General features: G+C 38.4%; 1 protein-coding gene across 2 annotated transcripts; it reads left to right on the top strand.

Moving 5' to 3' along the window:
* Window positions 1–346: 346 nt before the first annotated feature.
* Window positions 347–22,514, top strand: PIGA (phosphatidylinositol glycan anchor biosynthesis class A). Of its 2 annotated transcripts, XM_081933721.1 has the most exons (6): window positions 351–619; window positions 1,556–2,325; window positions 4,683–4,815; window positions 6,418–6,550; window positions 17,836–18,042; window positions 18,941–22,514. In XM_081933721.1, exons 2-6 carry the CDS (start codon window positions 1,608–1,610, stop codon window positions 19,196–19,198), a joined length of 1,449 nt encoding a protein of 482 aa, XP_081789847.1. In that variant the 5' UTR covers window positions 351–619; window positions 1,556–1,607; the 3' UTR covers window positions 19,199–22,514. The 2 variants fall into 2 exon arrangements, with proteins under 2 accessions (XP_081789848.1, XP_081789847.1); XM_081933722.1 differs by lacking the exon at window positions 17,836–18,042 and having other exon boundaries at window positions 347–619.
* The last annotated feature ends 4,656 nt before the right edge of the window (window positions 22,515–27,170 follow it).

Raw genomic sequence — 27,170 nt, 5'->3', positions numbered from 1 at the left:
CTTTTTTTCCTCTCAGGCTAATTAAGGGTTAACACCATAGATATGACTCTAAAGGACGTAAAAAGGGGAAGTCTGGGTAGAATAAAAAGTTTTAGATTTCAATTTGATAGGAAAAGAGCAAGGAAGGATAAAGGGAAACAACTTTTTGAAAACGTTGATCTATGCTGGAATGCTACATCTCCAATAAGAAAAGAAAGTTCCTTTGGCGTATAAGAAAAATCCCAGCCAGCCAACGATAATTACATACCAAAAGATTCCTTCCAAAATATCTTCTCAAAGATTGGTTTTCATTGCCCACGTGATCCAGCAGAGGCTTATGACTGGTTATTTTTTGCGCGTGCTATGAAGACCATTCACAAAGGGCAAATGGGAGTGGGACAGACGGTTGGGTGAGGTGAAAACTCTGGGAGGGGGGGCGCGGGGAAACCGCCTGACTCAGAAAGTTCCCGCCTACAGTTGACTGCGGAATTGCGTTGTGGCCTTTGATTGGGTTTAGAAATGTCAGGATGTAATTGTATGTGAGTGACTGACAAAGATTGGAGCTGTCGCCATAAGAGTGGTTTGCATCGCCAGGAGTTTCGTTTTCTACTGAAAACGACTCGGTTGTGGGCAAGAAACGGTAGGCGCCTTTTCATTTCCCTTTCTGATCAGGACAGGGGAACTCGAGGGGATTTCTTCCGTGCTGGCGGAAAGGGGTATCTTTTCGCTGTCAAAACCGGGATTCCACGAGAGTTGATAGTGGTAGGATTCTGTGGAGCCGTTCATAAATTGCCTTTGTGTAAATATCTTTTACTCGTTTTCTTTTTGAGATTAGCACAGCAACACGGTATATGTGCGCTAAATACACAAGTCTAAACTAAAAAAATAGGTTGGCTTTCGTGATCGAGTTCTATCATAGGCGTGTACTCCAGAGGGCTGCCTTAATTTGGGTAACCCTGTCTGAATAAGCCTCTTTGAATACAGTGCTTCTAAAGCTTCATTTTAGTTCATAGGTGTATGATTTTCATTCCTGCAACCCCTCTCATATTGCAGATATGAGTACAACTAGTCCTCGACTTATGACCACAATTGAGCCCATCATTTCTGTTGCTAAGTGCGACATTTGTTAAGTGAATTTTGCCCCACTTTACAATCTTTCTTGCCACAGTTGTTAAGTGAATTATTGCAGTTGATAATTAGTAACATGGCTGATAAGTGAATTTAGCTTCCCCATTGATTTTGCTTGTCCAAAGGTTTCAAAAGGTGATCACATGCTCTGGGACACCGCACATGTCATAAGAATATACCAATTGCCAAGCATCTGAATTTTGATCATGTGACCAAGAGGATGCGGCAATGGTTCATAAGTGTGAAAAACTAATGATATTAGTCAACTTTTTTTCAGTGTGTTGTAACTTCAAACAATCACTAAATGAACTGTTGTAACTCAATAACTATATGTACTTGATTGTGTAATTATGTGTAGGATTGCATTATAAAATGTTACTCCTTTCAAAATGATAATTCCTATAGTGAAACACTTTTTGTCTTAATGTGTGGATTTTTCTCCATCTAGGAATTTCCTTTTCAAAGTGAATGGTGTTTAAGTGGACTAATTATTAATTAATATGGCCTGTAGAAGAGAAGGAACTCAAGAACAGCTTCTTTCTTCCATCATTTCAACTATGAATTCTCATAAGTCTCCAGCATGTGCCAGTCAAGTTCATAGAATATGTATGGTGTCTGACTTTTTTTACCCAAACATGGGTGGAGTGGAAAGCCATATTTACCAGTTGTCACAGTGCCTAATTGAAAGAGGGCACAAAGTTATTGTAATCACCCATGCTTATGATGATCGCAAAGGCATTCGATACCTCACTAATGGACTAAAGGTCTACTATTTACCATTAAGAGTAATGTACAACCAATCTACAGCCAGTACTCTTTTTCACAGTCTGCCTCTTCTCAGGTACATATTTATTCGAGAGAGAATCACCATTGTCCATGCACATAGTTCGTTTTCTTCTATGGCTCATGATGCACTTTTTCATGCTAAGACAATGCAGCTACGGACAATTTTTACAGATCACTCACTTTTTGGATTTGCTGATGTCAGTTCGGTGCTTACAAATAAACTCTTGACTGTATCACTATGTGATACAAACCACATAATATGTGTTTCTTACACAAGCAAAGAGAATACTGTATTGAGAGCAGCACTTAATCCAGAAATAGTTTCTGTCATCCCTAATGCTGTTGATCCTACTGACTTCACTCCAGATGCATCTGAACGTGACAACAACACAATAACTATTGTTGTGGTTAGCAGACTTGTATATAGAAAAGGTAATAAGGTTGGAAGTGTAAGATGTATTTAAATGTTTTTTTTAATGTGTATGGATCAGAAATTACTGATTTTGCATTTTAAATATAATTAAATATTTTGCATGACAGTAATTTTTTAAAGCCCTATGATGTTTCTGTCCTGTCTGAACTTGATTTTAGGCCCATGACTGATGTAATTTAATTCTGGATTAATATATAATGTGACATGAATTGAATCTATAAATTGGATCAACTGTAACCAATTTGAGAGAGAGAGAGGGAGGAAAGAGATGGTGTTACTTTGCATGGTCTTTAAATTTTAAGCAAAGATCTTAAATGTAATTTAAATGTAGGTAACCTCTGCAAAAGGAGAGGTAATATATCATCTGACTTACTGCTCCAGGATGCCATTGATACATTCACAGCTCTAATTAGTAGCTGGATGATGCAAGGAGTTGAGCACCTGAATGGTCCCTAAAAGTTTTAGGAACTCCTGCCAAAATCACAAAATTCAGTACTCTGAGATTGTTCTTTCTGGAGCACCATGCAGCTGGTAGACTTGCTGCATGAATAATTTAGCCAAAGTGCACACAGAGGAAATTCTTTGACATGGTGTAAAGTTCACTTGCTTGTAAACCAAATCAATTATCACCCAAATTACCATATTACCTGAGCTTTCGGGCAGTTCTAAGATAATCTACTGCTATATCTTTCCATGGGGTTTTAAGTACTGCTACTGGCTGGAAAAGCCCAGGTGTTTTTCCTTGGCAGAGGCACAGGTGGGGCAGGTAACCACACAGGTCTCTATATCCTTTTTCAGTGATGGCCACCAAAATTGCCACTTGATTAGATGCAGGGTTTTTACAAAATCAAAATGCCCTGCCATTTTTGAATCAGCTTTTTTGTAGAACCATTGGCTTTGTGGGACGTATAGTTTGACTCCCACCAAGCTAGACCATCTTGCACTATACATTCCCCTTGTGGATTTGGAACCATTTATCCTCCTCCAAAGCTGCCTTCAGGGTTCTCTTTAAATCATCAGCTAGTTGGGTTTTCATTTTGGCTTGTGCCTGGTGGTGACTGGGGCTGCTAGTTTTCTGGAGGGGATGACTGGTTTAATCTCCAGCTTTGAACTATTGCAGCATTTTCTCTGCTATTTAAAATAAGATACAATAGCACTGGGCCTCTTCAGATCAAGCATTTATTTTAAAAAGCTTCTTCATTTTGTTAAATTGTCTAGAACAATAATAAGTAGTCTTTAAAAAATAAGTCTAATAATTTTAACATTCTATAGGCATTTATAGTTATTGACTTACCTCCTTGCAGGAAACAGCCTAATTAGCACAAGAAAAAAAATCTGCCTCTGCCTCAGCAATTTGCCTCTGTGCAGCAACCAACAAGTTTCACTTTCAATTTCAGCAGGGACCTCCCGATCATCAGCTGTTTCAGGCTGCAGGGATTGCCATAGCCTATTGCCAATTCTGCAAGCCCATTTTCCCTGTTTGTTGCAAGGAGGTAAATTGCTGGGAAGCAGAGGCCAAAGGGTGGGGGTAGGTGGGTTGGGCTACATTCGGTATATAAGACGCACCCAAATTTTCACCCTCTTAGGGGGAGAAAAGTGTTTCTTATACTCTGAAAAATACGGCAATTAAAAGGTGACCACTAACTACTAACTTCCAAAATTAAAATGATCTCTTGCATGATATTCTTGATATTCAGTACATTTTAAGTGTTTAAATAATAAATGCTTTATTTCTTTTTAAATATAAGGCATAGTGGTGTTTTTACCTTAAAAATTGCCAACCATTAGTCTGGAGCTTTAGGGTTTTTATTTAATTCTAAATGAAATGAAGAGTGTTATGGAAAATAAGATTGTTTTTTATAAAAAGAGTAGGTTGTATACCTTTGACCTCAGAATTTTGCTCATACCTTGTTATAATTCAGTGGGTCACTATGTTACTTGACTCAATTTTATGATTTTTTTTTAGGATAGTTATAGAACAAACCACCTCAGTTATTAAGCAAATCATGTCATTAAGCAAAATGAGCATATCTAATTAACATTTTATGCTGGAAAACAGAAGTTACCATATTACACTCTCATGACACCAGGATATTGCAACTGGTCATAATTGCAAACTGGTTGTCAAGCACTGAAAATGCAATCTACAACTACAAGGGGCGGTGGTGGTATAAGAATCATAATTTTCAGAAAGGGTTGTAAGTAGCTTTTTCAAAAAATGCAATATTAACATAATATGAATTAGTAAATTATTAAGGTTTCTAATACTTGAAAAATTGTACTTTGGTATTGAAATTCTAAGATTATTGCTTAATAAATCATTTTATTTAAAACTGAAAAAATATTTTTCTTTTAGGTATTGATTTACTTAGTGGTATAATTCCTGAGCTATGTCAGAAGTATCCAGATTTACATTTCTTAGTTGGAGGAGAAGGACCAAAAAGAATTGTATTAGAAGAAGTACGGGAAAGATATCAACTACATGAGAGGTATGGTATAGTTATAGTATATAGGTAATCTTTATTGTCATTGTATTTAAATACAATGAAATTGGTATGTTTTCTGTATTGCATTTAATATTGCTAATCAAAGATTTAGCAGGGAAATGAAGAAAGAAATAGGATTATGATTTTACACAATGGATAATATTGTTTTGTTTACACATGCATACCTTTCATGTTATTTTATTCCATTTTAAAAATGTAGAAAAGGTATAAGAACTAGTAAATAAAAAAAACTTAAAACATGGAACAGAAAAGAAATTATGGCTAAATCTAGTTTATATCAGTTGCATTTACTGTATGCCTTTCATACTCATCTTCAAAATATATTTTAGTTTTCTGCAATAATGCTGCCCTGAGATGATAACATTGATTATGGTAATTTTAAACAATCTTTGATTGTTTTATAAATTTATATTTCTTTGGAGATGTCACAGTGTTTTCTATGCATGAACCTCTGTGCTCATTGGTGGCAGTATATGTCTTTATATTGTAATAAGTCTTATTGGAAAAAGTAGAGAAATGAACTGGATCATCCTTAAATATTCTGGCATTTGTTATTCATAAGCTACTTTTAATTGTTTTCTTATGATTATTTGGAGCAGCTTATCATGCCATGTTTCTTTTTTTTAGATCATTATAAATTATCTTCCTGTTCAGGATGATATCTTCTGAATACAGGTAGTCATCGACTTACAATTCCCATTGAGCTCAAAACTTCTGTTATTAAATGAGACGTTTGTTAAGTGAGTTTTGCCCCATTTTATGACCTTTCTTGCCATAGATAAATGAATCACTGCAGTTGATAAGTTTGTAACCCAATTGTTATGTGAATCTTGCTCCCTCATTGACTTTGCTTGTCAGAAGGTCACAAAAAGTGATCACGTGACCTTGGATGCAGCATTGGTCATAAGTATGAACCAGTTGTCAACCATCTGAATTTTGATCACATAATCATGGGGATACTGACACAGATCGTAACTGTGAAAAATGGTCATAAATCACATTTTTCAGTGCTTTGAATGGTCCCTAAATGAACTGTTGTAAGTCAAGGACTACCTATATTTTCAGTGTGAAACTGCAGATGGATATCAATCTAATACTGAAATAACTTTTTAAATAACTCAGAAATAAAAACCATGAAGCATCAATAGAAATTATTTTAAATGAGAAAATTTCTGTTTCTCTTGATTATTTTTTCTATTTATTACTTAGAAAATAAATCAAATATTATTGGTAAAATAATTAAGAATTATAGTGACATGAGATGTTTGGATGAACTTAGAACTCACTATTTTGTTTCTTTGTACTTAACTATTGAATAGTTGCAATATAGCTGAACCATATTTAACATTTTAGCCTTCTTTGAAGACAAGAGTTGGGAAAAATTGAGAATTGATTTAGCTACATTCCTTATGACATTAAAGACTTTGAAAATTCATTGATACCAATAGCATTAGTAGTTTATTCATAATCGAGTTCTATTGGTTTCAGGTTTAGTTGCAAGTATTTATTTTGGATCGTGATTTTCTCAATTGATAAAAATACTTCTATCAATATTTTCTTTACCTGTTTCCCAAAACTTTATAGAGTTCGTCTTCTAGGAGCTTTAGAACACCAGGAAGTTAGAAACGTCTTGGTTCAAGGTCATATTTTTCTTAACACCTCTCTCACAGAAGCGTTTTGTATGGCAATTGTGGAAGCTGCCAGTTGTGGTTTACAGGTAAGCTTATTGTTATTCAAAGAAATTAAATGGACCATTTTCTTAAGAATTTAGTAAAACTACAATGATAGGAACAAAATCCACGTAACAGCTCTATGCTAAGAGCTGCATTATTTGCCAGTTAGCTTCTGGACATAATTCAGAGTGCTGATTGTCACTTTTAAAGTCTTGTCACTTTTTCATAGTAACATCTGTTTGCTTGATATAAACTAGTATGGCAAGCTTTTTAAATGTATCTTTGATTAGAGATTGCTATCTTTAGGGCCAAGGAAGCATTGCCTTCTTAATTAACTCCTACTCCCCTCAACATGTCAGTTCTCTTATCATTTTCCTTCTGAGGAGTAAATTGTTGAGGGTTTCTTTCTTCATGTTATCATTTATATTATAATACATAATTTGTTTTAAAGTTAATGTGTATTATTTTAAATCCTTATTTTATTTATGTTTATACACACATACACGCGCGCACACACACCGTGTTACACACAAAATATGGATTGGGCCTTATTATGAGGGGAGGGTTTATTGTTTTGGGGTTGCCGGGTGGCTGCTCTCTTGAGAGCGGGCTCCCAAAGAACCGGGAACAGCCTCATGGCCGAATGGCTGTGTTGCGCTGTTGCAGCAGCACAACACAACAGCCATGAAGCGACCACGCTCACGAGCAGCCACCCGGCAAACCCCCTTTCCAGCCGGGCACAGCGCCATTCACTGACCTAGGGGTATTGCCAAGCCGTGTGAGGATTGTTCGCCGCTGCCCGGCTCCCGCGGCTTGGCACCTTCGAAATGCCAGTGAATGGCGCTCTGCATGGCTGGAGAGGGGGGTTGCGCGAGCGGCTGTTCAGCTCTCGCTCACACACATCCCAGGCTCACAATGTCCTGGCCCAGCTCTCCCTGCAGAGCCAGGGCACATTCGCTGCCACTGCCACCACCATCCAAGCATGGCTTTTTCGGCGGCTTCCAAACCGAGCCTTCTGGCAGTGGCTGCTCTGGGCATATGCTCTATGGTTGTACGCTCTGCCGACAGCCAGCCCACAACCATAGAGCGTACGCCCAGAGCGGCCACTGCCAGAAGACTCAGTTTGGAAGCTGCCGAAAAAGCCATGCTGGGATGGCGGCAGCAGCGGTGCCCTGGCTCTGCAGGGAGAGCTTGGCCAGGGCATTGTGAGGCTAGGAGGCATGCGAGTGGGAGCGGAACAGCTATTCCCGCAACCCCTTGATCAGCCAAGCAGAGCACCATTCACTGGCATTTTGAAGGTGCCAAGCTGTAAGAGGTTGGCGGCGACGAACAGGCGCTCATGCAGCTTGGCGATACCCCTAGGTCAGTGAATGGTGCTGTGTCCGGCTGGAAAGGGGGTTTGCCGGGTGGCTGATGTGCCCGGCTCTTTGGGAGCTGCTCGCAAGAGAGCAGCCGCCTGGCAACCCTCCTCTTTAGCTGGGTACAGCGCCGCTCACCAACATAGCGGTATCCCAAAGGCACCAAGCAATGCAATCACCTTCCCCCCCCCAGTTCCCGCAACTTGGCACCTTCGGGATACCGCTAGGTTGGTGAGCAGTGCTCTGCCTCGTCGGAGGTGGGGAGTTGCTCAGGGGGCTTATTTGCGGGGGAAGGCTTATATTTTTGCCCACCAGAAAAATGTGGCATGGCCTTATTATCAGGTCATGTCATATTTTCGGGGAAACATGGTACATACATGCATGCATACATACATACATACATACATACATACATACATACATACAAAAACAAAATACTACTCATGCAGCATCATGAAATCTCCAGAACCGTAAAACCCACAAACTTGAAAGAGGCACGTATGTTCCTCTTCGTTTCTCAATTCTTTGAGAATGTTAGTATCGAAAGTAGCCAATCAGCAGTGAGCTTTGGCTGACCAATCAAAAAGCACAGAGGCTAAATCTATGAGCCAATCAATGTTATCATACTCTCTGACTATAAATAGGCATGAAAAGCAGCGAGAAATTTAATTTAGCTCTGGCTGCGGGCAAGGATGAAGGCCTTTGCTTTCACCAGTCCTAAGCAGCAGCATCGCATCATTGTGCTTCATGAAGAGGGCTACTCCTGTACAGAAATAGCCAAGAGAGTGAAATGCCATCGCACCTCAGTGAGCAGAGTGGTTGAAAAATACCAAATAACTGGTTCAGTTGATTACAGGCTCTGCTCTGGAAGACCAAGAAAGTCGATAAAACGGCAAGATCAGGCTCTGCAACGCATTTCAATGGATGACAGGAAGCTCACCTCACCTCAGGTTATAAGAATTTGGAGTGAAACGTGATATAAAAGTGTGCACAACCACAGTGCATGGCAGACGGCTTGCCAAAGGGCTCAAGGGCTGCAGAGCTCGAAGTAAACCTTTGCTCACAGATGCTCACTGCTCTCGTCGACGTGCATAGGCCAAGAAGTATGCCACGTGGACCAACGAACAGTGGGCCAAGGTCATCTTCAGTAACAAGAGGCAATTTCTATTTGACTGGGAATCAGTGCAATAAGTATGTCAGAAGATTTCCAGCTGAAGAATTTAGGCCGTACAGCCTGAATTTATCCGTGAAGCATCCATTGCATGTGATGATCTGGGGCTGTATCGCTGCTTCTGGTATTGGTTGGATACAAATCGTGCAGGGAATCATGAATTCCAAGCAGTATGCTGAAGTCCTGAAAAGACCATGCTTCCTTCAGCTCAGCAACTTGTAGGGAAGGACTTTTACTTCCGAATGACAACGTTCCTTGTTATCGAGCCATCCGTCCAGCAGAGGATGAAGAAGCATGTTGTTCAACTCCTGGATTGGCCAGCTCAGAATCCAGATTTGAACCCAATTGAGAACTTGTGGGCCAAGATTGGTTATGAAATAAGCAAGAAGCATCCTAAGACCAAGCAGGAGCTGATTGAATCCATTATTGCAGCCTGGCACCACATTTTCACCACAGATCACGTGCAAAGGCTTATACAGTCTGTGCTGAAGCGATGCTGCCTGGTGATAAGCAATAAGGGTTGGCCAATTTCAAATTAGTAACCATGTTTGGTTACCTAAACGGTCCTTTTCAGGGCCACAAACAATAAAAATGTTAATAAAACACTAGCATCAGCCTTAGTAATTGAAACATGTATGCCACTGGGTATGCATCAGTTAATCTGTTTTCATAGCCATTGTAATCTCCATCCAAACAGCATCAAATTGCAAAAAGCTTATGTTTTTCACTTAAAAACCACCAGTATTTATTTAAATGTAACAATATTTGCATAGCAGTTAGCATAAAATATAAAATCAATGGCCTATCCAAAAAATGTCATAAACCGTAAAGAATGCAGACTTTTTCACACAGCTGTAGTTAGCCAGTCGACTTTCATGTTTTGTTCTGCCAATTCTTCGATTGTTTTTAAATTTCCCTGTCCATTAATTAAGTCTCTATCTTATGACTTTATTCATATCTGTAAAGTTGGGTGCATTGTCCTTTCTGTCGGGGATAGCCAATTCGGGATTTTCACATAGTGGGTTTTTAAAATTTTGAACCAATTTTGCAATAACGTGTTTCTAATTAGATATTTTTGAAAGTATTTGTGGCTTTTGTTTTTCCCATCCCATAGGAACATGTGCCAACCTACTTGTAGATCATGACATCTAAAGTCAAGATTCTTTTATTGTTTAACTCCAACCAACCATGTTAGTGTTACTGCTTGTGCATATAACTCCCAATCTAGTAATGCTAAACCTCCTCTTTGCTGTCTTGCATTGACTTTAGTTTAATCCTCGCTTTTCATCCTTGCCAGATGAACCTAGATGTTAGTTTGTTTAGTTCCTGGAAGAAAGTTTTTCCAGGATTTATAGGTGCAGCTTGCAACTAAAATAAAATTCTTGGTAAAATATTCATTTTAACTGTGGCTATATGCCCCATTAGAGATAACTGACTATTTTTCCAATTTTCTAAATCTTTATTTGTGTCATTAGTTTATTATAATTATCATCTTTAATTGTAGAACACTTTGCCGACACCCAAATCCCCGAGCATTTCACTTTCTTAATTGTTTGCATTTTAGTCACTAATTCCAATTCCTCTTGTTTTTTTGTCATATTCTTAGTTATCATTTTTGTTTTGCTTTTATTAATTTTTAATCCTTCTACCTCCCCATATTCTTCTAATTTTTGAATTAATTTTGGACTAGATTCTAATGGATCATCTAAAACAAATACTAAATGATCAGTGTAAGCTTGGGTCTTATATTCTTTATTTTTGAGTCTTAAACCTTTTATTCCCTGGTCCTTCCTAATTTCATTTAACAATATTTCCAAAATTAATATAAACAGCAAAGGAGAGGGGGCATCCCTGTCTAACTCATTTTTTATTTCAATTTTATCTGTTAGGTGTTATACAGTTTTTCTATCATTTTTGTGAATTTTTCTCCGAATTTCACCCTATCTGAGTTGTTATAAACTTCCAGATTAGGTTGTCAAATGCTTTTTGTGCCTCAAGGAAAACTAGTACCAATTGTTTTTCTTGATGTGCCTCATAATATTCTAATACATCTAAGGTGATTCTCGTATTATTTTTAATATGTCTGTAAGGTAAAAATCCATTTTGATCTGGATGTATTCGTTTATTTAGCACTTGTTTAATTCTTCCTGCCATAATTGCTGCAAATAATTTATAATTGGAATTCAATAGTGAAATTGGTCTGTAGTTTTGAATTTCTTGTAAGTTAGCTTCTTCTTTGGGGATGAGCGATATTATTGCTTCCGTCCATGATTCGGGCATCTTGCCTTTTTCTAAAACTTCATTAAACATTTCCAATCCTAGTTCTTCCAATATTATTTGATTATATTTGTATAACTCCACCGGGATTCTGTCTGGTCCTATAGTTTTATTCTTCTGGTTTTTCAGGACTAATTCTACTTCTGCTGTTGTTATTGGTCTGTTTATTGCCTCCCTTTGTTCTTTCGCGATTGGATTTATCTTTTCTGGGTTTAAATATTGTTTTATTTTAGTTTCCTCCATACTACCTTGCGCATATAATTTATATAAATAAAAATGTAATATTTGTTTGTTCAAAATCTCAAATCTCCAAAAGTTCTTCACCAATTGCTTTGAAATTTTGACACAACGTTGCATTCAATTATGTGTATGTTTTTATATACGTATATTATATAGATGTCACACCTGTGACAGATAAAAACATGCTTTTTTGTAAAAACATGCTTTTTTGAAAGCCAGCACCATCTGCTGGACGTAAAAGCAACACACGCTATACTATAGCATTCATTTCTTGCATATAGTATATTCGGAACAGTTCAGCCTCTCTCCAGCTTTGTCCCGACGGTCCCTTTATATGTATGGCTGGGCGGCGGCTGCACCCTTTCCCCTTTCCGCCCCTCCGATGAGCTTCGCCATTTCCACCAAGGGGAGCCAAAATCTTTCGGGGCCTCTCTCTCTCCTCCCCTCCCGCCAGGCCTTTACTGTCTCGGGCGGGGCGGCGCCTGCCCCATCCCTCGGCCTCCTCCTCCCACCCTTAAGCCGGCCTCCCCCCGCCCACCCCAGTGGAGCTCCAGAGGAGGTGGAGTGTCTCCTCAGCCCGGCCAGCTATGCGCGCTCTCTATCCCCCTCAAAGGGAGCCAGCTACGGCCTCGCCAAGGTGCCTCCGACCGGGCGGTGATGGTGTCAGCCTGAGGCGCAGTGGGGCTTGGGTGGCTGCTGGATGCCCCATGAGATGGCGACTGTAGCGGCAATGACATGTCTGGATGGGGCTGTGGCCAGTGGGGGCTACCTCGCGTCTGTGTCACCAGGGCGGTTCCTTCCTTCACCTCAGGGGACGCCGGCTGCCTCCTCTCGCCACCACCGCTGAGGGAAGCCGGGTCGGGGGCGGCGGCCGCCTACTCCTCTCTTCCTCAGCTCGGCCAGGCCGCGGCCTGTGGGAGCGTCCTCTGTGGCGGCTCTTGCAGGGGCCACTGTGGCTCACTTCCATGCGGGGGCCGCCTCTGCTAGGGGACTTGCACTTTCTCTTTCTTTCTTTTCCATTTAACCAGACTGGGCCACAGCAATGCGTGGCCGGGTACAGCTAGTTTTGTGAAATATTTTTGAATAATTTGCTTTTTTCTTTCGATTTATGTTGAATATTTCCTTCGTCATCTTTTAGTTGATACATCATTCTTTTTTCTCTTTCATTTTTCAATCTATATGTCAGCCATTGTCTGGGTTTGTTGGCTTGTTCAAAGTAATTTTGTTTGGCCACTTTAATTTTCTGCGCTAATTCTTTTTGGGCTATTAAATTAATCTTATGTTTTATCATCTCTCTTTTTTCTTTTTTAGTTTTATTCTTTGGGTCTTTCTGTAATTCAGTTTCAGCTTCACTAAGTTCTTTTTGCATACATTCTTGTTGATCTTTTTGTTTTCTGTTTTTTTCTTGCTATATAGGCAATCATGAGGCCTCTTATGTATGCTTTCATGGTATGCCAGAGATTTTGCATTGAGATGTCTTCTTTTTTGTTCGTTCTGAGAAATCACTTTAATTCATTCTCTAGCATTTGAGTGTATTCTGTTTCCTTTATGATATCTGGGTTCATCATCTATCTTTTTCTTCTTTTTTGCCTTTCCATTTTAATTTTATTGGGTTATGATCTGCCCACTCATTTGTTTCAATTTCGATTTCCTCTAATTGGTTACATAGTCCAGATGATGTCCAGGCCATGTCTATTCTCGACCATGACTGATGCGGGTTCGAATAGAAGGTGTACTGCTTTCTTGTTTTGTGCATTTCTCTCCAAATATCGTGTAGTTTATATTCTGTTGACATCTCAAAAAAGGATTTAGGTAATGTATTTTTCTTTCTCTTGTTTTTTTTTTACTTTCATAGTCCATCTTTTTATCCGCTATTGCGTTATAATCCCCAATTAAGCAAATATTTTCATAATCTAATACATTCATTTTATTGTGCAATTTCCTATAAAATTCCTCTTTCTGATTTGGTGCATTTATCACTATTAATAAGATTGGATTTTGTATTGTTTCTAATTTAATCATTAGAGTCCTGCCTTCTTCATCGGCATAGACTAATTTGGAATTTATTTTTTCTTTTATATGTTGCTATCCCTCTTTTATCTGCCAATGCTGTATATAGTTTTACTAATTTTGTGTATTTCAGTAAGTTAAAATTTTTCCTTTTAATGTGCACTTCCTGTATACAGATTACTTCAGTTTCCTAAGTTTATTAAACAACTGTGTTCTTTTCTTTGGTGCATTCAAGTCGTTCAAATTTACTGAGATAATTTTTGTTTCTTGGTCCATCGTTAGTTGGCGTGTTTTTTATTACTTCTGGTTTGTATCTGACTTTTCCCTCTTGCGCCTTCCCTTTCCTCTCTCTCTTTCTTGCTTCTATTCCTCTTCCCTCTTTCTTTCTTTCTTTCTTTCTTTCTTTCTTTCTTTCTTCTTCTTCTTCTTCTTCTTCTTCTTCTTCTTCTTCTTCTTCTTCTTCTTCTTCTTCTTCTTCTTCTTCTTCTTCTTCTTCTTCTTCTTCTTCTTCTTCTTCTCTTCTACTTTCTAGGTCCTCTTCTTTGTTGTTCTTCCCTTGTGAAGTATTTTTCACAGAATTCTTGAGCTTTTTCTATGTTATCTATTTTATATCTTTTTTCTTTCCAAGAGCCCAATATCCCTTCCGGTACCAACCATCTGTGAATTATTCTGTTTTATTTAACTGGTTAGTTAAAAATTGGTACTGTCTTCGTTGTTCCCTGACTCTCCATGATATCTGTTTAAGAGTAATCAAATCTTTTCCCTTGTATGTTATTGTCTCTTCTCTGGGTATTTTGTACACTTCGTCTCTGGTTGTTCTTTTGGCAAATCTTTTGGCAAACCAATTTCGTTGTATTTAAGTACAATGACAATAAAGATTATACTTACTTACTTACTTACTTACTTACTTACTTGTATCATCTGGAGCATTATTTGCATACTTTGCATTGTTTGTGCCGGTCCTGCTGTTCCTGCCACCGATCCACCTTTCTCCAGCCCCAATGCACGCTCGATAGATCTTTAGTTTGAGGTGAGGATACTGCTGATGCAGGGTTGGATGTTGTTTTTTTCCCTGTCTTTGTTAAAGTAGTAATAGTTGCCATCTTTATCCCTCTGTTTATCCTTGCCCACAGTTGCATACAAGTTCTACCTTACTTCTACCTTATCACAAATATCAGTACTTATATATATATATCAACAATTAACAATTAACATTGTTGTTTCTTTAATATTAAAGAAGTGAGTGGATTTGACAAAACAAAGATGAATTTGAGACAGATTGTATGACTAATTATGGAGAGTCAAAGGAGACTTACCTGTATTTTTTGGAGTGTAAGATGCACTGGAGTATAAGATGCACCTTAGTTTTGAGGGACTAAATCAAGAAAAATGTTCTGCCTCTGCCTACCAGCATCTATCAGTATTAATCTGGCTAGCATCCTTGCAGCAAAGGGCCTGGTCATCTTCAGCCCATTATTGCAGCCTGATTCAGCAGGAACAGCTGATTGGTGGGTGGAAAACCCCCAATCAGCTGTTCCAGGCTGAAGGGATTGCCGCAGATTATCGCCGCCTCTGTGCCTTGCCTTTTCCAGTGGTTCGAGACGGTGGGAATCCTCACTTCCACTCAGATTTTGTTAACGATCTTTTTATCAATTTAAAACAAACCCTATCACCCTAGGCATATTTAACTGAAGGGGGTGGGGTGGGGTATGATTTTCATGGGGGTAGAAGCGGGACTTGGTACCGAAGGCTCCACTCCCGAGATGCCCTGTCTTCCTACCTATGTAGGAAGATGGGGTGTCTCAGGAGTGGAGCCTTCAGTGCTAAATCCCTCCCTCTGCCTCCATGAAAATCATACTCCACCCCACCCTACCCCCTCTAGTAAAATATGAGTGGGTGATAGGGTTTGTTTTATATGGATTAATTATTATTATTATTTATTTATTTATTTATTTATTAGCGTTTATATACCGCCCCCTCTCCCAAAAGGGACTCGGGGCGGTGTACAGTCCGTATCAAAATACAACAAATTAAAACATAATAATAACTACATAAATACGTATATGAGAGGAGGATAAAATATGCCAAACTGTACAGCTAAATAAATAAATCGAATTGTACAAAATTTAAAATCCCAATGTCATATAAAATTGAATTTAAAAGACTATCCCTCTAAAAACCAGTAAAAATGTGTATGCCAGGAGGTAGACGTTATAAATTATGCCAGACCAGCCAGTCGGAACAGGTGTGTCTTCAATTTCTGTCGGAAGGAGCGGAGGTCAGTAGTGGTTCTAATGTCGGGGGGGAGGTCATTCCAGAGGGTTGGGCCCATCACAGAGAAGGCCCTACTCCTCGGTGTCGCCCGTTGGCATTGCCTCATGGACGGCACCAGGAGAAGGCCCTCCCTGTGAGAGCGAATTGGCCGCAGGGATGTATGTGGGAGGATGCGATCCCGCAGGTAACTAGGCCCTATGCCATGGAGCGCTTTAAAGATGGTAATCAGAACCTTGAAACGCTTGTTATCAAAATCCAAGTGGAAGTAAGGATCCCCGCCTCCTGGAATCACCCGAAAATGCAATGAGCGGAGCGGGTGGGTGGCGCTACATTCTGAATATAAGATGCACCCAGATTTTCACCCTCTTTGGGGGAAAAAGGTGTGTCTTATACACTGAAAAATACGGTATTAAGGATAAAGAAAGGCAAAACAAAAAACAAGGAGGAAGCCTGTAATTCAGACTTATTTGGAATGCTAGCAAGTTTTAAGATTAAGAGTTAGCAGACAGAAATGCTTACAAAAATAAAGGATCAAACAAATGATAAAGAAAATTTTGGAATTGAGAAAAAAATTAAATATTTGTGTATCACTATCACAAATATTAATTATATGTTATTGCAAAATAAGTATGTAAGATATGGAATGAAATTAAAAGTACATGCTAATGTGGTAGAAAATAAATTTGCCATGATTGGGAAGAAGTTTTATGATAAAAATAAATGTTCTGCCTGGAATGATATTTTTTTTCCAGACACTACCTGTTTTGACAACTGATAGACCATTTAAATAAGACCTAAAAGGTATCTCTAAATTTGCATGCCATGGAAAAAACTACGTGTTAAATATGTTATGAAATGCTAACTAAAGAAGAGGACTGAGTTTACCTAATCTGAAATTGTATTTTACAGTTCATTGTTTTGCTTGGGTATTGTTGAAAATTAAAGACTAAATAAAAAAGTTAGGAGAACATGACCTGATATTTGGCTGTATGGATATTTGTGGTATGCCAAAGTCAATGCAGATTTCAAAAATCATTATGTTAGATCCGCTTATAGAGAATGTGGAATAGGTACAAATCCAGGTTGTTCCTGAAAACAGCTTTATGGCTGTCAATACAAGTATTTTCTGCAGAAGGAAAAATAGGCATTTATAACTACTGTGAAGAAATTGGAAGCTGCATATTTACATTCTTTATATTTTTTCTACTTCTACGAAAATATGAAAATTACATTTTAAAAAATGAAATGGGAACAAATGACAATTGTATCCTTTCCTCTGTGTGTGTGTGTTTGTGCCTTCAAATCAGGGTTGACTCCCAGCAACTGCCTGGACTAGTCACTGCAGTTTTCTTGGTTTTTTTTTTTTTTTTTTGCAAATGATTTACCATTGCCTTTTTTTAGGAATGAAAGAGAATGAATGGCTCAAGGTTCCCCAGCTGACTTTGCATCTAAGTTGTGTCTAGAACTCGTGGTCTTCCAGTTTCTAGCCTGGTACCTTAAACTTTATACAAACTGGTACTATTTTAAAGAATGGTAATGGTAAATCAATTGCTTTCTTTTCTACTTTGGAGTGGCAGGACAATCTAAACAGACTTATTTAATGCAGGTCCCCATTGTAAACATTTTTCAAAGCACTGGGCTTTTAAATGACTGAAGGTAATAAGTATTTTACAAAGGAAGAGTGGATAAGAAGATTAAGAATGAATATAATACAGTCAAAGGAAGTAATGTGAAATATTTTAACAGAATAATAGTAGGCAGAATTATTGGGATAAAGATTCCTACAAACAAAATATCAAAATAATGCTGGTTATAGTTAGGAAATAGTTCAGAAATGAGATTATGGTTTTATGATTATATTAAAAAACTTGTATAGTATTCAGAAAAACAATAGACCTCTTTTTTACGAAACAAGCTATTATATATTATCTGTATAGTATTTGTATTTTGGGGGCACAAATTGCCTAGCAAAAGCATAATAATTTATCTGTTGTTTCAGGTGGTCAGTACAAGAGTTGGTGGGATTCCTGAAGTACTTCCAGATGATTTTATAATTTTGTGTGAACCTTCAGTGAAATCCCTTTGTAATGGATTGGAAAAGGCTATTAGTCAACTGAAGTCAGGATCATTATTGTCTCCAGAAATTATGCATGACAAAGTTAGAACATTCTACACTTGGAGAAATGTTGCAAAAAGAACTGAAAAAGTGGGTGGACTTTCTTGTTTGGAAACTCTACATTCATTTGAAAACATCTTCATGTTTTCTAATAGTTTATCTCATTGTGGACATTTAATTATGGTATATTGTTTTCTTTATGCACTTAACCTGTGGCCAGCTAGGATCTTACATATAGGGAATTTGGGGTGCCAGAATACGTATAGACAAGGGACTTATCTATTAATGGTGTACTAGCTCACATGGCAAATTTCTGCCAACAGCAGTTTACAGATCCCTTCATATCCGATACCTCAGTCTCATTTTGTGGGCTTCTTGTCCAGTATATCTTACTTATTTTAAAAGCTGCTTGCTGTCCTATTAAGATTGGAGTTACTGCACATGGGTAGGAGAAATTTCTTCCACAACCCTTTGCTTTGGAAAAATAATCTTTGGGAGCCAACAGTGTGGCACAAAACCATGACTAGTTGATGCTGCTGTAAAAGTTATTTTTTTATGGGTTGTTTCTAACATCTGATTTTATGTCCAGAGATTTGAGGAAAGAGTTATGATGGTCTAATTAATTCATTATCCATATTCATTTGTAAATGTAATTATATTCTGTAAATTATTTAATAATCATACGTTTGTAATCTTAATCCAGTTTGGATTACATGCCCATACCTACTACATTATGGATAGGAAATGTATAAAATTACTTGAATGACAAATTTTAGGAATCTAGATTATTCTAGGAAAACATCTGGAAAATTAGGGAAATAAATTCTTGTAGCTGACTCCTTTAGATATATTAAAGGATATTCCCTAGAGTATTCTAGTGTTTCATTTATAATATATTTATGATTAAGAATGAGTGTCTTTGAGTTAATACAATTTACATATTGCAAACAAATCTAATAACCCAATTTATGTATGTATCTTCCTGCAGGTGTACAACAGAGTGGCAAAGGAAACTGTATTGCCAATGGGCAAACGACTTGAGAGACTTATCACTCATTGTGGCCCAGTGACTGGTTGCATTTTTACTCTTTTGGCTATGCTCAGCTTTCTTTTTTTGATATTTCTGAAATGGCTGATACCAGATGATTTTATTGATACTGCAATAGATGCCACGGGTCTAAACGGAGCATGGACTAGAAAGTATTTCCACAATAAAAATAAAAAAGAAAACATTACAAACTCTTAAAGTTGCTGAAAAAGATTTCATTCCCTTACTCACCTTCACCATTATGCATTTTGCTGTTAAATTTACATTTATCAAGAAAAATTGCTTATATGTTATTGGACAGCTTTCAGTAATGAATGGAAAGAAACTAAAATGAAGTTCTACCTCAACACAAAACTAAATTGGTTTAGGAAAGACATTTTCCTAAGATATACTGCGAAATCTGTTTACATTTATTTCAGCTTGAAATAACCTTATAAATACATGGCATGGCATGTCAATTAATGAAAGAGTTCATCTGAGGAAATAAGGGGAAAATAGGTGAGTAGGTAGATATTTTGTCTATTTTTCTGTTTTTCTCTTGCACCATCATAATGTTTAAAAATTATATGGAAAAGTAGCAGTATATGTTCCAATCCAGTATAATACAACAAAGAACGTGACCTTTTAGGTATAGATCCTAAGTGTGCTTGTTGAGATGTATGATCAATTCAGTAGGTTGATATGATCAACTAAAATTGAAAAATGCACAACTTGTAAAGTTGGAAGAATATTCTTTGTTTAGGCATCTACTGGTAATCATCGAGTTACGACAGTTCACGTTTGCAGTTTCAACATAACCTCTCCACTCAAGTACTTACGACACAGTCTCGAAATTACAAATGTTGCAGCAGCTTTACGAATGATTGCAGAGGCACTGTAATATTTGCCCTGCCTATTCTGCCCCACGACCAGGTCTCCATAGGCACTGAGCCTGTGGATACTCACCTTGCGAAGATCTAGTGAGCCTTTGGCTTCTTGGCTTGCTTTGGTGAGGTGCTTCAGGCCTTTGATGCATTTGCAAAGAATAGAGGCTTAAAATACCGAAGCCTTCCCTCCCTTTATAAAGCCTTTTGCTGTCTTTACAAAAAGCCTTTGCTGCTAAAAACAGAGCCGGGGAAGGGGAACATGTGTCCTTTTGTTCTTCCATTTGCATCTGCAAAGGCCTTTCCTCAAGGCGTTTGCCACCGAGAATGGAGCCCCTTCCAGTCTTTGTTCTCGGCAGCAAAGGTTTTTTGTAAAGATGATTGGAGCCTACAGGCCTCATCTCTTCAGGCCTTGGCAAGTCTTTGCTCAAGGCAAAACCACAGTGGAGAGGCTGGAGAAGAGATAGCTCCCTTGATCATCAAGATGTACGTAAGGTAAGTGACCTGGTTGGGCAGGAAGCATGAAATATCTCAGTGGGTCAGGGCAGGCCTTGTGTGGTGAGAAGCACTAGGCCCCCCATGACGTTCCCCACCTTGAGATACCTCACGAATGCATGGACGAAATTAGGGAGTGATCACATTCAAGTTACATGGTTCACTCCTATGAATCCTCAGGTTACAAATGTAATTGGCAGGCTCCATTACATTCGTAACTCGATTACCTGTATCACTCATTTTGATAGTTTGAAAACAAGTATAATTGACATATTCTGAATTCTTCTCTGCCAATACTTTTGTAGCTTTTGGAAGAAGGTTCCAAGGTCCTCCAAGACCCAAGAGTAGGTCTTTTGAATCTATAAAGAGCAGGCCTTTATAACTCAGTTGAGACATGATGAAAAAACACTCTTTTTACATTAATAAAGCCCAGCATTATGTTCATTTTTCTTTTCTTCCATTTTTAAATAAAATTAAAATACATTTTAAATAAAAATTCCCTTGAAGGTATTAAAACTCATTCCAATCAATACTTCCATGACAAGATAGTCAAATTTAAAGTAAAAACAGGTGCGTCAGTCTTTTCGTATATGTGAACTTTGTCTGAAATTTCTGTTATTATATTTCTACTTTTTCAAAAACCAGAAAACATGAAAATTATTCTATCATAATTATTTTGAGAAGGAAAAATCACCCATACTGAATTAAAGCAATGATGAAGTATGTACAACTAAGATTTCTAATTTTTATTTTCATTGTAAAACACTCCCAGAGAGTTGGGAGAGTTAAACACTCCCAATTTGCAAATGAGAGAATAATTTTTTAAGTTGAAATCAGTTATAAAGATCTAAAAATATTTTGAGGAAGAAAATCTAGGATAAATACAGTTTTCCAACACAAACTTGCCAATGCCAGTAGAGTATGCAGAGAACATAAATATGATAGATATGCAGTAGAATTTGTGTTGATATTCTTGGACCTCCAACTAAACCACTGCAAATAAACTTAACTAACACCATCTTTGGAGGAATATTAATCATAAACCTGAACTACTTGATAATGTATTTGGCATTAGTTTTTAGTTTTAAAAAGATTAACTTATACAAGTAATTTAGATTGCTACTCCATAAGTTGGCAAATGCAATTTCAGCCTTTTGCCATTTACCTAGGAATTATATTTCAGTATTTTTCAGAAAATTTCTAAGCATACTTCTATAAGTTCAATGTTACAATGGTCTTTATATCAGTCTTCTGTGTTTTCAGTCTTCAGTTAATTTCAGGTATCTTTTCTTAAGAGACCAATATCTGTAGAATAGGAATTTTTACAGCTTCTTATGCCTATTCTTCCATTGGCCTAGCCCCAATATTATAGAAATAGATATATTCTTATGCAATATGACTTTACTCTACAGAATTATTTAATCCTGTGGAATCTATATAAAGGGCTGCAGGAGAAGGACCAATTATGCTAAAGGTGCTTATTCTTCTGAAAGAAGAATACTATTTCTAAATCTATAAATTGTATATTTGAAGATACTTTGGAACTTTTCTTCAATGTCTAAATATCATAGCCTTACTCTGTCAAGTGATTTGCTTTTCTCTACTTACAATATCTCTCTTGTATCAAACATAATTAATTATTTTTGGTCTGCCACTGTATATGAGCAACTCCTAATCCTGTAGATGATAGAATTAACCAAAATTGTTACATTTGATAGTAAGAAAACCATTTACATGTTAAAAATAATGGTGACTATATGCTTTGATTTGGTATTTGTTTCACAATAAATAGTAGTTCCTAATGTTCTGTACTTGTTTCCATTTGTTATGGCTACATTCTTTATTTATGATTTTTTGAATTGAAGCTATTGTAATCCATGTCTGAAGCCATGGCTCCTTGGCTATTAAAAAAACATAAATTGAATAAGTTCCTCAATCATGGCTAATCAATTAAAATGTATCGCAATAAAATTAATGCAACATTTTCTATTACATATATATTGCTATTTTTGAAGTTAAAAATTAGGTGATTTAAAAATCTTTGCAAGATAGAACTTCAATTCTTTAATGGACTTCATAACAATTATGGAATGTAGCAGTATTCTTGTTTACACCAAAGACTGCATTCTATTATATAAAGTCATGTGTTTATCTACAAATAAAACTGTTTTTAATACTCTGTTGATATGGCTGTAAATGGTTATTTTCAAAAAATTATCATGAAAAAGTAATTTGCAGGAAATTTGTTAGGCAATGCCTTAAAGAACATTTTTGAATACTATTTCACCTTACAGGAAACATTTAAGAAATTTTAAAAAACATTTTGAAATTGTGTACTGAGTGATAATATATAGATGGGAACTATTAATACAGAAATATTGCTCTACTTACAAACTTACAAACGTTTGAGTTATAAACTTTCAATGATATGAACAAATTGGTTCACAAGTCCATTCTAGAAGGTTCCAGAAGTCAGAAGAAGGCAGGAAAGAGTTTCTATCAACATGCATATGTGGCCTGCTGAAAATTAACCTTTTCTCAACTTCCTTTCCTGCTTTCTCTCAACTTTGCCAATCTTCCTCTCATGTATTGTTCTCAGATCCACTCGGACACAGATCAGTACTGTTGCTGCTAAGTTGTATGTGGTGTCTGGCAACTGTATGTCTGTAATGAAGTACCGGGGGATGGTGGGGAGAGAGAGCAGGGAGTTTCAATTTGACCTGGAGATTAGCAATTACCATCAGCCGAGAGCCCAGGGCAGGGGCGGGGGGTGGCGGTGGTGGTTATTAGGGAAAGTCTTGGACCTCAGGAGGTTACTGTGCTTCAGATAGGCGGGTGTGAGTCCCTTTTTGTGAAATGGGGCCTTGGAGTTCAGGTGGGCCTTTTTATTATGTACCTGTCTCCCTGCTACGTTTCATCGGCCCTGCCGGAGCTGCTTGATATGTTAGCTGGATTGGCGGTTGATTTTCCCAGGTTTATGATCTTGGGGGATTTCAATCTGCCCTCTATTGGCGAGACATCCGAGTCAGCTCGGGAGTTCATGGCTTCCATGATGGATATGGACATAATTCAGTTAATTCAAGACCCCACCCATAATAGGGGACATACGCTCGACCTGATTTTTGTCTCTGGGCAGTGGATGAATGTTCTAGATTTAGGGGATATTTCTATTCAACCCTTGTCATGGTCGGATCATTTCCTCATCAGGCTTGACTTCCATACTACTACCCCTCGCCGCAGGGAGGGGGATCTGATTAGATGGTTCCGCCCCAGGCACCTGATGGACCCTGAGAGGTTCCTGATGGAGCTTGGGACTTTTCCTGAGTCCCTTGCTCACAACTTGACCGAAGCCCTAGTGGAAGCCTGGGATAGGGCGGCCACTGGGGCCTTGGATCGCATTGTGCCTTTGCGGCCTCTGACCCGGTGTCGATCCTGGGTGGCTCCCTGGTTTACCGAGGAGCTCCGGGAGATGAAACGCTGGAAAAGATGCCTAGAGAGTGATTGGAGGGCCAGCCGGTCCGAATCTGATCGAACACTAGTATGAATTCATATTAAATCCTATTTAGTGGCGATAAAAGCGGCAAAACGGCAACATTTTCCCGCTCTTATCATGTCCACAGATAACTTCCCAGCCGCCCTGTTTAGGGTGATCCGCTCCTTACTTGACCAAGGAACTGGGAAAGACCCCTTGCAGGGTAGGGCTGAAGAATTTGTTCAGTATCTGCAGGATAAAATCGCTCAGATCTGGACAGGCTTGGACTTTGACTGGGTAGATTCTGGTGAGTCGACCGGGATGAATCTTGTGGAGACAATCTGGGATGAGTTTGACCCTGTGACCCCCGAGGGCATGGACAGGATTATGGGGAGACTCAGTTCTGCCATTTTTGTGCTGGACCCGTATCCCTCTTGGTTAGTTTCGGCTTCCTGGGAGGTGACACTAGGCTGGCTCCAGGCGATTACCAATGCTTCATTGAGAGTGGGGTTCTTTCCCACCACCTTGAAGGAGGTGGTGGTGAGGCCCCTCCTTAAGAAGCCTTCCCTGGACCCAGCTTCTTTAGCCAACTATCGTCCGGTCTCCAACCTTCGCTTTGTAGCAAAGGTTGTTGAGAGTGTGGTAGCACATCAGCTTCCCCAGTACCTGGATGAAGCTGTCTACCTGGATCCATTTCAGTCGGGTTTCAGGCCCGGGTACAGCACAGAGACAGCATTGGTCGTGTTGGTCGATGATCTCCTGCTCCTCTGTACTGGTCCTATTAGACGTCTCGGTGGCTTTCAATACCATCGACCATGGTATCCTTCTGCGACGACTCGAGGGATTGGGAGTGGAGGGCACTGTTTTACGGTGGTTCTCCTCCTACCTATCGGATCGGTTGCAGTTCGTGTTGACTGGAGGGCAGGGATTGACCCCGAGGCGCGTCACTTATGGGGTGCCCCAGGGGTCGGTTCTCTCACCCCTCCTGTTCAACATATATATGAAACCGCTGGGCGAGATCATCCGTAGTTTTGGGGTACGGTATCATCAATATGCTGATGATACCCAACTTTTCATCTCTACCCCAAACCACCCAAACGATGCCCTTGACGTGATGTCCCGATGCCTGGAGGCTGTGCGGATCTGGATGGGGAGGAACAGGCTCAAGCTCAATCCCTCCAAGACTGAGTGGCTGTGGTTTCCGTCATCCCGATTTGTACATCTTGTTCCATCCTTGACGATAGGGGGAGAAATTTTAGCCCCCTCAGAGAAGGCTCGCAATCTGGGAATCCTCCTGGACATGCGGCTTAGTTTAGAAGAACACCTGACGGTCGTGACCAGGGAGGGCTTTTACCAGGTTCGCCTGGTATGTCAGTTGCGCCCCTTCCTGGATCGGGATGCTCTATGCACAGTCACTCATGCCCTCGTCCTTTCTCGCCTGGACTACTGCAACGCTCTCTACATGGGGCTGCCCTTGAAGAGCACCTGGAGGCTTCAGCTGGTCCAGAATGCGGCCGCGCGGGTTATCATGGGGGTACCTTTACATGATAAATATTTGAAAACATGTCTTGCGGTAAAATGCTATTGATTCAAAAAGAGTTACTTGGAACTCCATGCCATAGTACACAAGGAAGCCTGATGCTCAGAGTTTGCTGTTTGTGAATAATGAAAGTCTAACAACAAGAGGTCTATTGAACCATATTTATAAAGTGACTTTTTAAAAATCTGGAATGAGCGATGAAGGTTTATAGTGTGTCCAGAATGAATTGTGCCAAATTTTGGAAGATAAAATCTGAAGTTGGTGAGTTTTCCTCTCAGAATAACTCACATCGGTGGAGCTAAACACATGTAGACTTATTATTCATATTGGAGTTATATAATGTTCTTCCATTGCTTGCTGCATTGCTCAGTCTGATTTAGGAAAATCACTTTGTTTTAATGTGTAACTTTTAAGAAGAGTAATCTTAGCAACAGCATTTTTGTTCATTAGTGCTCTGTGTTCTTGCCTTTTATATGCAAAGCTAATCAACATAATATATATAAATGGACATTTTATGGAGCAAATGGTCCTAAATGGAAGAACTCCAAGTATTAAAGAGTCATTAAAATCCAACAATGCTGTGTTTTTGTAGCTAGTAAAATTCTTGAATATAGTTTTACTCATTTGTCTTAAAATTTTTAACATTTCTAAAGAATTTCTAGTGTTCCTCAAACCATTTATTGTTATTTTTTTCATATCACATTTATGTACTGTGTCATTTATGAAATGAATGAAATAAGGTTTTTACGAGTACTTTCCTGTGTCTTGATGCTCTCTCTACTTGCCTGATTAATTGGCAAAAGTGAGGAAGACTTGGCAGGATTGGCTGCATAAATTCCCTTATTTTAACTGTACACCATTAAATGTTTCTATTTAGATGTGAATTTTTACACTATTTTCCTTAATTCACTTCATAAGAACTGCCTTCCTAATAAACCCAGTTGTTGTCATAATTTTTAAACATGCATCTCTGGAATTACATATCACTGTTCTACTTTTTCCCATACTCTGTACTTGAATCACTGCTGAAGTTTTGGAAGCCAGATTTGAATTTAATTGACTGCTGGTATAATGGACAATGTTAAAGATACAGAGTTTAGAGATATTAATCATATTTGCTCTGAAGCAAATATGATTAATATCCCTAACTATGTATCTGTATATTGCTCTGAAGCAAATATTCTCTGAAGCAAATCTGACAAGTGACAAATTTGAAGTCTATACATTTGAATAGGATGCAGTTTAAGGAAGTATTGTATTAAAAGGGAATAATAATCTCACACTTTATTTCAAAAAAATGTTATTTTTTATTTTGCTGAGGACAATGGTTAATCCCCAATTAATTTTATGAAAATGTGCAAAATTACAGCAGATTCCCAGTAAGGCTAGGGTGATACTTAAATATCTTGATGTTCTGTAAGAATATATATATTCCCAACTCTTCTTATTCATGCTTTTGCTGGAAAAACATAACACAAAAATAAGTAATATTATAGAATCAAAAAACTAGAAAGGACAATGGAAATCTTCTAGTCCAGCCCCCCTCTCCCAAGACAGGAGTCCTTATTCCACCCCAAATAGTTGTCCAACCTTTTCTTGAAAATCTCCAGCAATAGAGTACCCACAACTCCAGGAACCAGCATGTTCCATTGACCAATTGTTCTTAGTGTCAAGAAATTTCTCCTTAGTTTCAGGTTAGAGCTCCTTCTGATGAGCAATATCATCCATTGCTTCTTGGCTAGCCATCAGTTGATTTGGAGAATAAATCAACTCCCTCTTTTCCGTCACAGCCTTTCAAGT

Source organism: Natrix helvetica, assembly GCF_964273705.1.
Source record: "Natrix helvetica genome assembly, chromosome: Z".
NCBI lineage: Eukaryota > Metazoa > Chordata > Lepidosauria > Squamata > Natricidae > Natrix > Natrix helvetica.
The sequence above is the reverse complement of the archived record's forward strand: the minus strand, read 5'-3'. Positions and strand labels throughout refer to the sequence as shown.